The sequence below is a fragment of the Gambusia affinis genome, linkage group LG09 (assembly GCF_019740435.1).
Source record: "Gambusia affinis linkage group LG09, SWU_Gaff_1.0, whole genome shotgun sequence".
NCBI classification, from domain to species: Eukaryota; Metazoa; Chordata; class Actinopteri; order Cyprinodontiformes; family Poeciliidae; genus Gambusia; species Gambusia affinis.
Window position 1 is genome coordinate 5,752,732 of NC_057876.1, and position 16,180 is coordinate 5,768,911.

General features: G+C 43.8%; 2 protein-coding genes across 2 annotated transcripts; both read right to left on the bottom strand.

Moving 5' to 3' along the window:
- Window positions 1–5,618: 5,618 nt before the first annotated feature.
- cxxc5b (CXXC finger protein 5b) lies at window positions 5,619–8,419 on the bottom strand. The gene is made up of 2 exons (XM_044127435.1): window positions 8,086–8,419; window positions 5,619–7,175 (listed from the first exon to the last, which is right to left on the bottom strand). Exon 2 carries the CDS (start codon window positions 6,990–6,992, stop codon window positions 6,102–6,104), a length of 891 nt encoding a protein of 296 aa, XP_043983370.1. The 5' UTR covers window positions 6,993–7,175; window positions 8,086–8,419; the 3' UTR covers window positions 5,619–6,101.
- Window positions 8,420–11,239: 2,820 nt separating this feature from the next.
- On the bottom strand, window positions 11,240–15,146 carry zgc:110843 (uncharacterized protein LOC541492 homolog). Its single transcript, XM_044127436.1, has 3 exons — window positions 14,949–15,146; window positions 13,364–13,566; window positions 11,240–11,973 (listed from the first exon to the last, which is right to left on the bottom strand). Exons 1-3 carry the CDS (start codon window positions 14,986–14,988, stop codon window positions 11,884–11,886), a joined length of 333 nt encoding a protein of 110 aa, XP_043983371.1. The 5' UTR covers window positions 14,989–15,146; the 3' UTR covers window positions 11,240–11,883.
- Between the last annotated feature and the right edge of the window lie 1,034 nt (window positions 15,147–16,180).

A 16,180-nucleotide genomic window follows, 5' to 3' on the forward strand; every position in this document is an offset into this window, starting at 1 on the left:
GAGGATTGTTGTTATCAGCTTTGCACATCTAGGATCACATCTCTTTTTTCAATGATTTTAGATCTAAAGTATCCTATTGTGGCTTTAGCTCTACGCTAAGAGTCGTTGGCACGCTAGAAGACTATATGCTCATATCCCAACTCTGTTGCAGTTCCTAAAAGGCTTTCCTCTTGGGTTACCTTAGCTACATTGATTGCCTCCAGCATCCCTATCTTTGCTGAAGAAGAGCATCAGCACAGAATGATGCTGCCACCACCATGTTTCACCAGGTGAATGATGTACTCAGGGACATGTGCGCTGTTTTGTTTCAAATGTTCAATGGTAAATAAATGGTAGATTCTGTCATTTTCACCATTGGGACAAAGAAGGCTAAATGCAAATGCACACCACACTTTTGAGAATTTTCTTTTGAAAAAGAAAACCCCATTTATTTTACATTCACTTGACAATTATCCACTGCTTTGTGTTAGTCTAACAAAAATCTTTGTCACGTAAGAGTGAGGGATACTTCGCAGCACAATATCACAACTTATGATTAGCAAAACTACTTTTTAAATCACATTTAGGGAAACTCCCTCACTTAGCCCGGCATATTCCTCTTCTTCAATAAGTGATTAATAAAGGCATTTATGCAGCTTTTTAAAGAGCAAATTCCATAAACGGTTGAGTGAAAGATTCGAACTGAAATTGCCTCATTCAGATATGATATAGCCTGTACTGGTAATTGGCTTTGAGAGTGTCTCGGCTCTGACAGTTGTTGTGGGAACCGAATGAGGGTTAAACAGACAGAGAGAGAGTCGGCAGAGCAGAAACTGGCAGCAGCTTTGAAAAGCTTGCCAACAAAGCAAGATTAAATCACTAGTAATCAGCCATTAGGTGACTGAATGGTCCCAGGTTGCAGAATAATTTATTCAAATGTCGTTTAACATCTTAAGTGACTTAAAAAGAGATGGTAAGAAACAAAACTCAGTCAAGGAAAATAGTGCAAATTTGTCCTTGTCGTCATACTGTTGCATGGTCATTGAAACCGTGTTATTAGGATCCCAAGATTTTAATGCAGATAGTATGCTACAGTTTGGAGCTCATTATTTCAGGCAAAACTAGTAAATTTTATTAATTAACTGAACTTTGGACTTGTTCACTGAACAAGGTAGAAATCTGTCTATACTGGCACGCCTTTAATAACAGGGGAGATATTTTGACTTGCTGTCAATCCCAGATTTTTAATTGTATTAGTCAAATCATTAAGCTCCATCATTAAACAACTTCACCTAATTAATCCTGTAAGAAGTCATAGTAGACTTTTGGCAATTGTGGCATGGAGGCCCTCCAATCAACTTCTTAAAAAGAGATAAAAATCTAATTACTTTTCATAAATGGAAAATGTATGAGTTTTTTGTAGATTACATTCAACTGGTGTAAATGAATGACACTGCTGCAGTTATTTTTAAGCTCGAGTCCCATGCTAATGTAGCCGGCTAATGTAGACACAATGTTTGTCTGTTGTGCTAACTAGCAGCCGTTAGCATGCTAACACTGCTAGCTAGCATGACTTGACAGCTGACCTGCTGAATGCAGCAACTTAACATTCTGTTAATGAGTTCAGTTTTGTCTTAAATAATTGAGTTTGCACAAAACTTTTTTTATTATTATTATTATTTAAGTTTGGTTTCATAATTAAACTGTCAAAGTGGAAAGCATTATTTTGTAAATTGAATTGAGAATTAAAAAAAACAAAAATACATGATTTATTTTATTTTAGATTCTCCTTAACTTTTCTTTTGCTGCTGGCCAACAACGTGTCACATCTCATGTCTTACATCACAGCTTGAAATCGTTTGCGATGCCAGTTACCCACTGTTAGCATGCTAGCACTGTGCTAGCTTCCGAGAATTGACAGATACTCGCTAACTGACATTATGTTTGCATTCTGTCTTATGGGATTTATTAGATAAGTAATTAAGTATTAACTTTTTTTTTTTAATCCACAATTTGTTTTGATATTTTCTTCAATATATTACATATTCTCAATATCATTTAATGCTAACAACATGACATTTTTCAGCTAATTTAAATCAACAGTTGAAGATCATTGGTAAAGATGAGCCGAAGGCAGATTAATTTATTCAAATGTGATGTTAAACACCTCGCCGGGTTGTATTAAATTTAAACCATTGTTGAAATGCATTGTGAAAGAGTGTTCCTGCTTAGTAACGGAGGGGAAAACGTCAGTTCAACATCATGAGGTGGCTTCCAGACAAGCCATGATGAAACATCCCTGCAGCCAGCAGGTGTTATCGCTTTGCTTTAACTTCCTGGAACCGTCGTGCCTTTAAAAAAAAAAAAAAAAAAAAAAAAAAAAAAGCGCAGCGGGCTAAAGATTAACAGATTTCTGCGTACCCATCATCACCAAGAATAAATGCGCCTCTCTCTCTGTTCACGTTTATCTCACTTTTTTTTCTGCTTCGGGAAGCAGCTAAACCAGACAGACCTAGTGTTGTTCGAGATTTCAGCTTATTCTGCGTCCACCTTTAACAGATTTAAGTGTCAAAGGTCAAGAGACCCCTTTGACCTCCGTGTCACCAAAATATCACCTGAGGGGCAGATGAGCAAGAGCTGTTTTTTTTTTCGCAGAGATGTAAGAAGGCCATTGTGTGTGTCTGTTTGGGAGATAGCTCAAAGAATAAAACCGATAAAAACAAAAACAAAACAACAACAACACAAACGGATGGAAGAGGCCGGCTGCCGCGAGGCTGCTACAGTGAGAATACAACCAGAGGAGGAGAAAACACACACACACACACACGCACACACACACACACACACACACACACACACACACACACACACACACACACACAGTCACAATGAGACACAGTGTCTTAGCGAACTGCTGTGGCCAACATTTCAAAGAACTGGCTCCTGAGTGAGGGTCCGCCCAGCAGCAGTGCAGGTTGCCTTGGGGCTGGCAGGTTGCTCCACTGCAGTGTGTGTGAAAGAGAGAGAGAGAGAGAAAGAGAGAGAGAGAGAGAGAGACAGACAGAGAGAGAGAGAGACAGAGAGAGAGAGAAGAGTTTTTCCCCCTCCAGAGTGCTGCTAACATATGTAAGCTCCACGGGGGTTTTTGTGACGGCGCACACCGGAGCTCCGGACGCTGCGTCTATCGTTACCCCGGCATCTCCGCGTTCCGGCCCGGATCTCGCGCTCATCCCCCCCCCTCCCCCCCTCCCCCCCCGGCCCCCCCTCCCCGTCTCTTTGTTTGGGTCCGCGTTATCTTCATCCCCTGCTGTCCATCTCCCCGTCCTCCTCCCCGCATGTCCCCTCTCTCTCTCCCTGTGGCCTGCTTTTCATCTTTTTTTTCTCCCCCATGTTTCAGCCACTCTCTTACCCTGACCCCTACAACCCCCTCCACCCCCAACACCAACCAACCAACCTACCACCCCTCCGCTCTATCTGCCCTTCACCATACCCCCCCTTCCCCACTCCTCCCGCCCCCCATCCCAGATCCGCTTTCCACCCCCCTCCTCTCCCCCACTAACTCTCTCTCTCTCTCTCTCTCTCTCTCTGAACCCTCCCCCTTCCTCCTCTCCTCTATCCTGCCCTCTCCTCTCCTCTCCTCCTCCTCCTCCTCTTCCTCTCCTGCCATCTTGCAGGCCAGTGGAGCCAGACTGCAGGCGTTCAGGGAGTCACTGGACCTGCTGGGCAGCGGGTGACACAGATTTCCGGTGTGTGTGTGTGTGTCTGTGCGAGTGTGTGTGCGCGCATGTGTGTGTCAAGACCAGGGAGGGTGGCGGTAGGTTGGGCGGGGGGGGGGGGGATTAAGCTTCAAATCACTAGAAAAAGCACTGAAGAGAGAAGGGGAGGTGTGTGTGTGCGTGCGTGTGTGTGTGTGTGTGTGTGTGTGTGTGTGTGTGTGTGTGTGTGTGTGTGGTGGGGGGGCTGCAGATCCAAGAATTTGAAATTCCCCTTTTGTCTGGGAGATGAAGAAACACTACACTGTGGGCTCAAACTAAAAGACTGTGTTTCTCATTCAGTGGGAGCGTTGTAATAGCGTGATGTTGGAGCTCGCTGCTTTTTCTCCATGAGTTGGCAGTGTCCTGCGTTGGCTGGCGTGCAGCGCTTTCTCTCTCTCCCTCTCTCTCTCTCTCTGTGTGCCTGACAAAACACGCGCACACACACACACACACACACACACAGATGCACGCACGCACACATTGATACGCGCGCGCGGTCCCTCTGCGATCCCCTGACTGAAGGCTCACAGGAAGTGCAGCCGTGGCCCAATTATAGCGTGACACCTCGGGCCGGCCGTTGCCATGGTTACGTCTTCCCTGCGGTCCCCTGGAGTGTGGCGCCGAGGAAGAAGGTCTTATCACATCAGCCATCGTTACGGCAGCGAGGAGAGAAGGGGAGAGGGGAGAAGGGGGGAGAAAAAAAGAAGAAGAAGAAGAAGGAGAAGAAGAAGAAGAAAAGCGCCTCCCTGTAGCCTCAGTCCAGCTGGCTGTGGTTTTTTGTTTTTTGGGTTTTTTTGCTTTTAAAAATCTGTGCGTCTGGATGTGATGCGTACTTGTAAAAAAAAAAAAAAAAAAAAAAAAAAAAGACAAGATGAACGTAGAGAGGGAGAAATAGGATGGTGGTGTGATTGTGTGTGCATGTCAGGTTTACCCCAAGCGTGCGGACGTGCCAAAGCAGCGTGTAGGTGTGTGTGTGTGAGTGTGTGTGTGCGTCTGTGGGGTTGCGATAAGGCTCTCAGCCACACCATTAGGTGACTCATAATCCACACCACCTCAAACACACATACACACAAGTTTGTGTTCCTAGTCCTATTAGAACATTGTGTTGACTTCAGTTCGTTCCTGAAACCCCATTTGAGCCTAACCCCAGCACAACCCCGAGGCCTGACCCTAACCCAAAAACCGACGCTTCACCCCACTAACACCAGACCTTGGTCCACATTGTCTTACAAAGACAGGTAGCTGTACAAGAAAAGGCTCAAACAAGGTAGCATACCTGAATAGAACTTCAATAATTTGTACTTCTAACCATATACGGAAATACTATTGACTTCCAATTAATTCAGTAACATTATATGTGCGAAACCCAACCCCTAGCCATAACCTTTGCCCTAACAACGCCTAACCCTAAAAGAGATCCTTCACCCAATTAAGACAAGGCTTCGGTCCTCATAGTCTTGAAACGGCCAGTGACCATACCAGAAAAAGTTCAAACAAGGTAACATACCCGTATACACTTGCACTAGTTTGTATTTCTGAACATATCAGAAAATTGTATTGACTTCCATTTGCGTCAGTAACTCCCATTTGTGCCAGAACCTAACCAATGACAGCAATAACCCAAATCTTGGTACACATTGGAGCCCTGACCCGAACCCCAAAACTATTGTCTGTTGCACTTGGACTGACCTTTGGTCCCAATAAATCTCACGGGTCTTCAAAGGTTCAGCAATGACACCAGAAGAGGTCTTCAAGAGGTGATGTAAACAACTGCACCGACACGGTAGCGCCCAAGCGCAAGAGCAAACTCAAACCTGGCTCCAAACAGTCAGTTAGAAATGAACCCAGGCATACAGGAGCGGCACAAACCTCATACACAAGTAGCACATGGCAAACTTCTTTTATTTCAAAAGGGCAAACAGAGCTATACAGTACAAGTAGCACAGGAAATAACTTAGCCAAGGCTGAACTCATTCATTTCTTACTGATGCAGTGACGTCAGAACAACAGAAGCAAGAAACTCCTCCATAGAAACAACAAAAAAAAACCATTTTGGCTCCGTCTTTATGCTGAAGCACGGTACATCCAAACTGGAAAGCAATGTAAAAAAAGGACATAATGTTTTCCAGATATTTACAGTCTTATGTACAGGCATTTTTGTTGTCATCTAAATATTGATGCACATTGGTATCCTTCTTTTTTTTCCCCTCCACTCCCATATTCACTGATTGTCAAAAGAAAGGATGGAAACAGGTGTGGACATTCTTAAACGGAGCTTTGTACCGCAGTCCGAGCATGTTATTGTGGTGTCCCGTAAACTACAGCTCCCAACAATCATCCGACCAGCCTCTGCCAACGCAGGAGCTACTATCCGTCCAGGGTCCCGTTGCTTCTCTCCTGCGCCAGACCCAAAGTAAAGTCGGACCCCCTTAAATCAAACCCGGACACCCTGCTGTCGAACCCGGGACCCCCCGGCTTCCTCTTCAGCTCCTCGCACTTCCTGTATTTACAGATCTGGTGTCCCCTCTTGCGGTTGCGGCAGCTGCTGCACTGTTCGCAGTTCGTCTGACGTCGGCAGGGCACGCACTCCCCGCACCTCTTCCTCTTCCTTCGCCCTGCGCCGCCCCCGCCCAGCGAGCCGGGGGAGTAGCCCTCAGCTACCAGACCTTCTATGCCCTCCGCTCCCACGGCCGTGCTCCTCCAGTGGCCTCCCCCCATCTGAAAGCCAGCCAGAGGGAACAGAGCCGGGCTGAAGGGGAACCAGGCGCCGAGGAAGGGTTGGAAGTCAGTGCTGCATCCAGAGGAGTCCTCTTCGTCCTCCTCTGGCCCAGACCCGCCTCCCTCACCATCTCCTTTTCCGCCCATAGCCTCCGCAGCCTCTTTCTTAGCTGGCTGGCTGCTCTGCGCGCCCAGGCTGGCCTGCTCCGTGGTGGCGGGGGTGAGAGCCAGCAGTCCGGCACGCATCAGCAGCTCTGCGGCATGGGCCAGGTGGAGCCCGCTGGGCGACTCCCACATGTCGGGCCAGGAGGGGGCCCGGCGGGGCTTACTGGGCTGGGCGGGACGCTGCTCCTGTGCCGGGGACGGCTGGATCAGGCCTTTGACGTCCACAGCAGGGGAAGGGGTAGAGATGTAATGGGAGAGGCTGTAGGGGTGGCTGGAGCGCTTGAGGCTCGGTCTCAGGGGCTCATTGGGGATTTTAGCACTGCTGTGGGCCTGATCCGGGGAGGAAGGGCCAGCGATGTCTACGGCAGTGGACATGGCAGTGGCTGGGTGTGTGTGGGGAGGGGGGCGGTTTGCCCTTGTGTTTTTGTGTGCGTGGGAGAAGGGGACTGAAGCTGACGCGGAGCTGACAACTGTCCTGCTGTTACTTCAGCCAAAATGGCAAGCCTTGGCCTGTGTCCCTATTCCCATTCTCTGCAGCGGCTTCAGAGTCCTGGAGAGCTGGAAATGAATAGGGGATGAAGACAGGGAGGTTAAGAATAGAAATGCTGGAGAGACAGATACAGAAAGAGAGTAAACAGGGAAGACGGGATCTGTATTTTCCCCTAGCAGAACGACTCAACCGTGTCGGGGAATTATCGGGCAGACAGCAAGAGTTAAAGCACAAGACATATGCATAAAGCCGTGGAAGTAAAACTGCTACAAAACCAGAAGCAAGGATCCGTGTGAGTGTATGTGCGAGAGGGAAAGAGAGAGGGAGACAGAGACAGTGCATGCCTTGCAACGGATTTCCGCATACAGGAGGCAGTATCCCTTTAAGAATTTCACGGTATATCAATGCAATCAATAACAGAGCGACAACAATATGCAAAGATATGCGCATATGCGCAGGTCAAATGTGGAGCGCGCTTTTCAAATACATTTTGACGACTGCTGTTATGTGTGCCAGCCAGGGCTTAAACGGAGCCGAGAAGCACCAAATAAGGGACCGTAAAGAAAAACAGGCTGTCTTTTGTCTGGTATCGACGACGAGGAGCGAGGTGCGCAACGATGCGGGTGCTGTGGATAAAAAAAGACCAGGCTATATTCCGTGTCCACGTTTGTGTGTGTGTGTGTGTGTGTGGGGAGGGTGGAGGGGGAGAGAAAAAACCCCCACAACACCGCCGACTAAACGCGGATCGTGTATGTTATTACAAAGTATGAGTTCGTGCCCTTTCGACGGGCCGATCGGGAGACGTAATCGATCACTTTAGCTTGAATGAGGTTACCTAAGAGGACCGACGCCACGGCGAGCTGACCACAGTCCGAGTGGTCGCTGCGACACGGCGCTGCGCGCAGGAAGGGAGAGGAAATCGGGCGACAAAACGGCCAAATCAACAGGAAGTGCGATGAAAAAAACGCGTCACTTTACCTTCCCAACGCGGTCCCCGGCCTCTCCTGTCAAATGTATGACGAAGTCATGAACTAATGTCGAGCCGATCGTATAGCGTATGTGGACGGCGGAGCTGCCGATTCCTCCTCCACCTCTCCGTCCCGGAGGGTCTGCAAACACTCTGCACGGAATTTGGGGGCGTCGCTCAAAATGCGAAGTGGACTCTGCAGCCGACCGAGGCTCGTGTGGTCAGAGCGACCCCGTGATGTCCTCAGGAGCAGTCCAGCTGACGACGACGATTAAACCCAAATACACCCATCGGCTCCACTCAGCTTAGGATCACTTTTTACACCGTCTTCCATAGACATAATAAAACACCGGCTATTGTGGCCAATATTGTTGTTACCACTACTATTATTATTTTGTATTTAAATGGTCATTTTGTCATTAATAGAATACAACACTTAAGACTTATTATTGTCACTGTTAAAGGGCACAATGGATTTTTCACATGGTTTCCCTCTCCATACGAATAAAAACACAATATAAAGTTTTGATTAATGTAAAATTAAATAAATAAGTAAATAAAATTCTAGTTATTAAGATACCCAACCAAGGCAAAAGTAAACGGAGCAACTGCTTAGGGCCTCCACACCAGCAGGGGGCCACACGTGAGCCCTATTATCTAGTTAAACATTTTTTCAGTGATATAATTTTATGTGTGAAATTGATTGTTAATAGCAAAACCAATATTTATATTTACATATGCAACACACCAAGTTTACTAAAAACCTTTCTTCAATATTTTGTATTTATTACTCTTATAAATATTATAGGTTATAATTATTTTTCTGATGATCATCAGGCTGATTTAACATTTATAGTGTCCTATTCAAATTCTGGCCGTCTCTAGCTTTATTAATAACAGAAGTCTAGTGTTATTTGTTCACTTGCAAATGGAGCCAGCCTAAGGCATAAGCAAACTAAATGGTTGCTTAGGACCTCCAAACCAGCAGGGGGCACCCAGAAGCGCCAGAATCCTCGCAAACCGATCAGGCTTTAAAATCTATGACTAAAGTGGATTATTCATACAAAATAAAAAATAAAATTTTGGTCAGTTTTTAAATTTTACTGTGGGTGATCATTGCTGTATTATATTGATTTATCTTTAACTGTAAAAGTAAAAATGATATATTTTTACGTATGAATGGAACTGGGTTTTTAATGATGACTCCTTTGTTCATATTTATTATTTTTATTACTATCTACTTACATCTACAACATTGCATATAGGTAACAGCATTGCTACAAATCAGTGCAAATTGTATTAACCTGCATTTATTCCTAATAAATGTTTAGTCTTCACATAAACAGAAAAAAACATTTACACTGCTACCATGCGTGGCTTAAGCCCAATGATATGCGTAGCTTCTCCTGAGAGCCGATTGCAGTTGTAAGAATAGCGGCCCCAAGATAAAGGCAAACTAATCAGGCCTCCAGAACAACAGGGGGAGCCCAAGAGCACTAGAACTCTCATTTAAGTAGTTTGTTTTTTCCCCAAATGTCATCAGAATAACTCATTTAAAATGACACAATAAGTGGAGAATTGTATTTAGTTTGTAGCCAAAAAATATGCAACTTTTTTTTTTTAAGTTAAACAACAACTAATTATTATGTTCAAGTAGATTAAAGCAGGTTTGTTTACCCATTTCATACCAGGATGCAAATTATGTAATTAGAGCAACAAAAACTCAGTTGTTTTTGACTGAAACGAGGCATCTGCGAGGTTTCCCCTTCTTTGTAATTACAGAAAGGATCAACTTGGCTATGTGAAAATCATGTAGCGGACAGTAAAGGTGTGAAAGCTAACAGAGCAGCACGCAGCAACGGGCTGACACACACTAATCAGATGATTGGACTCCATCAGATTGTGGGCAATTTCAAGGAGCTGTATCATGTAACTTTGGCTTTTCTGAGCTTTGAATCCTGTTATGACGCTTTCCCCTCATCAAAATCACACCTGCAGTGTTGCTATGACTGAACACGCCTTCCCCACTCAGCCCCTCCAGACTAGCGGCAGCAGCGACTAGCAAGCGCCTGGTGGAACAGATGTCATCATATTAACCATTTCTCAGTCTGACACATGAAAGAATATTTGCAAACACTTAATTGAGAAACATCTTTGTGGTGACATGCTGAAGGCAGAGAGTCTGAAAGCGCAGGAGCTTCTTAAAGAGACAAAGGCCCAATTTCAGGGGATAAAATTAAGACATGTTTGATATGTACATCATTTATATATATATATGATAGTTACTTAATTTTACTATAAAACAGCACTATACTGCCACTTTAATTCACTTTTTTTTTTTTTTTATAAATAGTCAACTGGTGTGTATTGAACTTAACAAAGCGCCTTCCATAACTCTCACTAAGGTCATGCTGTTTAAAAATATGTAGTTTCTAAGCTATGAGCAGATTGGCTGATTGTTTTAATTAAAGCAATGAACTAATGATATGCATCATTCCTAATAACACTGTAGTACACACGTTCATTTAATTTATAAATTCAGTGACATAATTTTCCACAAAAAAAAAAAAAAAAAAATAGAGAGAGGGAAAAATTGTTTAACTGCGGTGAAGTTCACATTAGAACTACTGATAAATAGCAACATCTTTCATCTGCCGTCATTGGTTTTACCTTTTAACTCGCCTCCCGTCCGAACAGCGCCGCCTGATACAGGAGGTGACTCCTCCACGCAGGAGCGCCGGAGTCCACTCCACCTCTTCTGAGAGTCCTCCGTGCATCTGGCACGCAGCCAGACACCTCGTGCGTGTGCATCCGTGTGTGAGCGAGCGTGCGTGTCACTATGGAGGCAGGGGCCCACGGTTACTACACCGTCTGGCCTGGACCATCCGTGTAAACACAGCGTCTTCTAGTGGTCAACACAAATACAGCCACCCGTCTTAAAATGGCCACTGGTGCTGGTGGACACTGCAGCATAGCAGCAGCAGCAGCCCCCTTCGGCCAAGGCCACACACACACACTGCAGTCGTCACATTGAGCTGTTGACTTATTATCCCCACACAATGTTAATCCATAAACACGCCTGGTTAAAACTGAGGTGGAGTTTGGCCCCAAAACTACAAAAAAAAAAACAACAACAAACAAACAGAAAAAAGTTGTGCCAACAAATTAGATCACTCAACATGTTTTATTAACAATATAACAGCACACTGACTCAACCACGCTGCAGCCAGTAGACAAAAAAAAAAAAAAATCTATCTGATGAAGCAAAATAGATCCGTTAAGAGGTTTTAACCTTCAGAGGCAGTTTGATCAGGAAGCCGCACACAAACAGCAGATAGTGTTTCAACATTACACATTTTTCTCCCCCGCTTAAGACAAACGCCGTGAAGCAGCAAAACAAACTCGAACATTTCATGTCACATTCATATGGGTTGCCTCGTTCATCAAACAAGAGATATAATAAGGCCTGTGCTGGGTTCGACATAAAACGCTGGGCCGATGAAGAAGCATGGTGACGACTTCCTGTTTGGACGGCCTGCTCCGTTGATGGACGACGACCCCAGGAAACGACGCCCTACGCCAACCGCAATGACTGTCGCAGTCCCTTGACCTGGATCCTGTTTCAAACATGTTGATCGGTGCGGCAATTTTGGGAATTATGAAAAAAATAAAATTAAATAAAAAATACAAACAAAACATCTGCATTGTGTTCTGGCTTGTTCCGGATCCGTCCGCAGGGAGAACACAGCATTACTGACGAATGATTGGGCGGGTCGGCGGACGGGGCGCGTTCGTCTCCGGGCGGCGCGCTACGCCTCTTTCTTTTTGATGATGAGCGGCCCGACGTTATCTCCGGTTTCCTCGTTGTGCTTGGTGTGGGCGCCGTCGCAGTACGGGAACTGCAGGGAACATGGGAATACCGTCACACGTTAAATGCACGCATGGTCATTGTTGGGTTGGTTACGACACAAACACACATCAGGTCGGTGGACGCATCACACCGGTCCAGCTGAGGACAGCAGTCTTTTGGTGTGGATGTTGTTACTGAGAGAAGAAGAGTATCTCAACTATTTCCAGTAGAGAAGAAGTAGCTACTTTGAAAGGAACTTCTTCCCACTGAGACGTCTGAATGCCTTACAACACTTATTGAGCTTTTATACGCTTTTCCCAGAGACCGACCCGATATTAATAACTGTATCGGTTAATGTATAGAAAAACATTTTTTTCTAAAATCAAGTATCGGTCAATTTACCCAATCCATAAGGGCAAATCTATTCAGTATATTTCTATGCTTTATTATTCAGTTTACTTTACATTTATAATCCCTAATTGCACTTTCTTAAGGTTTACTGGAATTCACTTTTTACATGTTGACCAAAAATAGTCAACCTGTTGTTTCAGTCAGTTTCTTTATTTATTTTCCATTGGTCGTTACTCGCTGACTGTACAGACTGAAGTTGTTTGTACATGTTTGACCAATCTTGAGAAGCTGTCGGTGTGTTTTAGTGTGGCTGAACTGGTGCAGATTTACCAACTACATTTGTAATTCAGCACATTTATATCTGTTGTAAAAAAAAGAAAAAAAAAAAGGTTTTAGTTTCATTCAGCGTTGTTTTTCCTGTACATGCCGATACTAACCCTCAGCTGTCCGTATCGGTATCGGAAGTGGAAAAAGTGCATCGGTGCACCTCGAACTTTTACCTCAATAAAATTTGAACCTATCAAACTTTTCCAGCACCACAATTTGTTTCAAAACAGTTTCAATTCATTATTTCATGATATAATTGTTATTAATAGCATATTAGGATAGTATTCTACTTTCTACAGCAGGAAGAAGGCAAACTAAAATAACAAAATGTTATGTTTATACATCTGACTTGTCTGCGAAAGTTACAGAATTCATCTAAAGGTCAGACATATTTTCTTGCTAAATTTTCTGGCATTCAGCAAACAGAAATAATTAAGGCAATTTTTTCTAGACTAAAACTAAAGCTGCACACTGATTCCGTTTTAAAGCAACAGCGTTCTGACACACATGAGGTCACAACTGACTAAAGACCGCTCACAATATTAAGTCTAGAAATAATATTTTGAATACTGTTAATGAAAGCCCTGTAGAAAACTGCAGGGGAAAACTCATCCACAAACAATATTACAATGAAATCAAGTTAGCTTTTCTTTCCTAAACAACAACAACATCAACAACAACAAGTGTTCAGACGTACAGTGGGACATTCCTCTGTGTTGGATCTGAAATCACATATTGCAGTTTTTCGGCGTGCGTCTCACCCTTTTGGACTTCCAGCAGCGGCAGTAGACGGCCTTGGCTCCGATGTCCTCCATGTCGAAGCTGTGCACCACTTTGGGGCTGTCTTTGCTGAAGCAGGTGTTCACATGATGCTTCTTGCAGGAGCGGCTGCTCAGGTAGCGGCTGACCAGGAAACCCGCAGCTGCCGAGACGACGGCAACTGGCACGGCGACCAAGAAATGTTCTGGAGAGAGGAAAACGTTAAACAAAAAATAAAAGAAAAAAAAAAGAAAAATTAAAAGAGAAGGGATAATCTTATTGGTCGTTCACTCTCACAGGTTTGGTTGCAGATGAGTGAATCTGAGATTTTCGATCTATATTGTTGTGCATCTGGGTGGCTGCTGAACAGATAAATTGGATTCCATTTTGTTTGTGTAAACCAGGATTCTTACACATTTTTAAGGCTAGAGCTTACAAGACACTACTCACGCAATTTTAGAAGAATAAATACAAAAGTCTGCCGAAATTAAGAGAAAGAAACAAATGGAGACAAGGACAGACATTAGAAAAGGCTTCCAAGGGCACTGGCCCAGGGTTCCAAGTTTCGAGGGCAACCCCCCACCCCCCAAAAAAGCCTCAATGTTGTTGTTTTCTCTTTATTGTGCATGTTATTAAACTCTCGGGTTCATTTCTCACACGTTGTGTGTGTTTTGGTTTTTGCTGTTTCTTTTAAGTACAGCTGGATTTTTATTAATTTCAACAAAACTTAAATATTTGAAAATTCTGTAGCAATAACACGTAGTGCATCGTTTTGGGACCAACATGGAGACATCTGCCAGATGTTTTAAATCATCCATCCATCAATTCATACCTTCTAATATGTAGGCCTACCTATCATGTCTTGCATGAGTAAAACATCTCTTTCTCTTTACGGCACTAAAACTGGCTCCAGCCCATGGGGCCTTTATTCTTCTTCATACGGCCCTGGTGGACTATTATAAATTGTAGTCTTGAAATGCAGATGTTTACAACAATCTGTCTTCATACGTAGGTCTACACTCAAAAATGTCCTGGATCTGGAAAATACGACAAACTTTCTCCAAAATGTCGACATAAAAACCTGAACACATTCTGAACACTGACAAATGGAAACGTAATGTGAAACTTCCTGTGATACAAGATTTATCCTGATCTAGACGGTCCCATGATACAGAGGCGGTAAGTCAAGAGAAACGGAGGTCTTGTGTTTTTTTTTTTTTTTTTTTTTTTTTAAGTTGCCCGTCTGCAGGATCAGCAATCATGGCTGCTGGGCCTAGATTACCTGTTTAACCGATTACAGATGCAAACTGGAGCTCAGATGGCTGACCAGCAGGTTAGATAAATATCACCCGGGTTACCATGCGAAGCAAGAGGCGAAACAGAGGAAATATGTCCCACTTTCTTACGTTTCACAGGTTAAAACAGTTTAGTAGGTCGCTTAGGCTGAGTAATTGCTTTGCAGTCGGTAGTAAAGCTGTCTAATAGAGCTATAGGTGGCAGACAGACACGCGCCGCCTTGGTTTGAGCGCTAATTAAATAACTCATGTAAAGGAGCTAGCATGCTATTAGCTAGCTTTAATACTATACCTTTGGTTAACCTGAAACCGGAGTTGTGGACCGCTGCCATCGGACACAGAGGTATCAACCAGCTATCACGTAAACTTGAACCTGTCGCGTTTTCACTGCGCTGTGGGTTGTATTCGGTCAACGGTAAGCAGCAAGGTCAACCGGTTAGCTTCACGGAACTCTGTCCTGCCCCTTTACTGCTACGTCATATCGGATAGACCAATCGGGAGCAGGCTCATGGAACAAGATGTTAATGGGCAAAGTACATCCGGCTTCTCCTTTTAATAGATTAAAGACGAAAGTTAAACAAAATACAAGCGCGATTGACGAAGTTTGTTTTCTTAATCATTCTCTATTAAACGAAGCTGAAGTAAAACACGGGCAATGATTCCTTGAGCAAAGGCGTTTCGCTTTTTTATTTTAACGAGCCGAGAGCTCTCATTTTAAACGAGTCAGACCCAAAAGCATAGTATACCAACCTACATAACACATGCAGCACGTTTTAATAGACGTTAATGATTATAAGCCAAATAAAGAAGGCTGGTGCTGCTCATAAAGCGCTAAAGGCGGATTCTTTATGAAAATATATAGAATGACAAACAACCGTCAGAATCCTCTTTGCGAGACTGCTTTACGGCAAAAGTCGGAGGCTTCTTCAGACCCACTGTAGTACAGACCGCAACAAGAAATCCTTTCGGCCCACCGCCATCTGCAACAACAACTCTTTGAATATGACTTGCATTTAATTTCCCTTTGGGATCAATGATGCATTTTGAACTGAAATGACTACAAGTTTCCACCAGAGGGCGACAAAATGACTTTCTTGTAAAATAAGCCCCACTTAAGCGTCATTTCTGAAATTTAATACTGGAAAAATAAGAAAGGTAGCGGCTTTACAAAGAGAAGAATATTTAAGTGCAAAATATCTACCTAGATTTATTTAATTTGTAAAAAATAAATGAATAAAATAAAATTAAAACAAGCAAATGAATGTTTGGTTATAATGCTAGGAAGCAAAAAGCTTTTTTACAAGTTTGACTCCATATAGCAGTTCAGCTTGATGCTGAAGCAAATTAAGAGTAGATTTCTTAAACAAGAATATGTGATCTTTAATAGTATAAGTGATATACAAGTAATGTAAAATTAATTCCACATGAATTTCCACAAGATCCATTTGGATACCCAGCGGTTTCTCATCAATCCCTAAAAGCTGATTTATTCATTTTTCACTGTTTGTGTTCCTCCAGGAAAAG

Excerpts from the sequence above, each read along its gene's own strand:
- cxxc5b (XM_044127435.1), bottom strand. The coding sequence starts at position 6,992 with ATGTCCACTGCCGTAGACATCGCTGGCCCTTCCTCCCCGGATCAGGCC.
- zgc:110843 (XM_044127436.1), bottom strand. The coding sequence starts at position 14,988 with ATGGCAGCGGTCCACAACTCCGGTTTCAGGTTAACCAAAG. Across the intron at positions 13,567-14,948 it reads CGGTTTCAGGTTAACCAAAG|AACATTTCTTGGTCGCCGTG; the intron begins GTATAGTATTAA and ends TCCTCTCTCCAG. Across the intron at positions 11,974-13,363 it reads GCTGCTGGAAGTCCAAAAGG|TTCCCGTACTGCGACGGCGC; the intron begins GTGAGACGCACG and ends TGTTCCCTGCAG.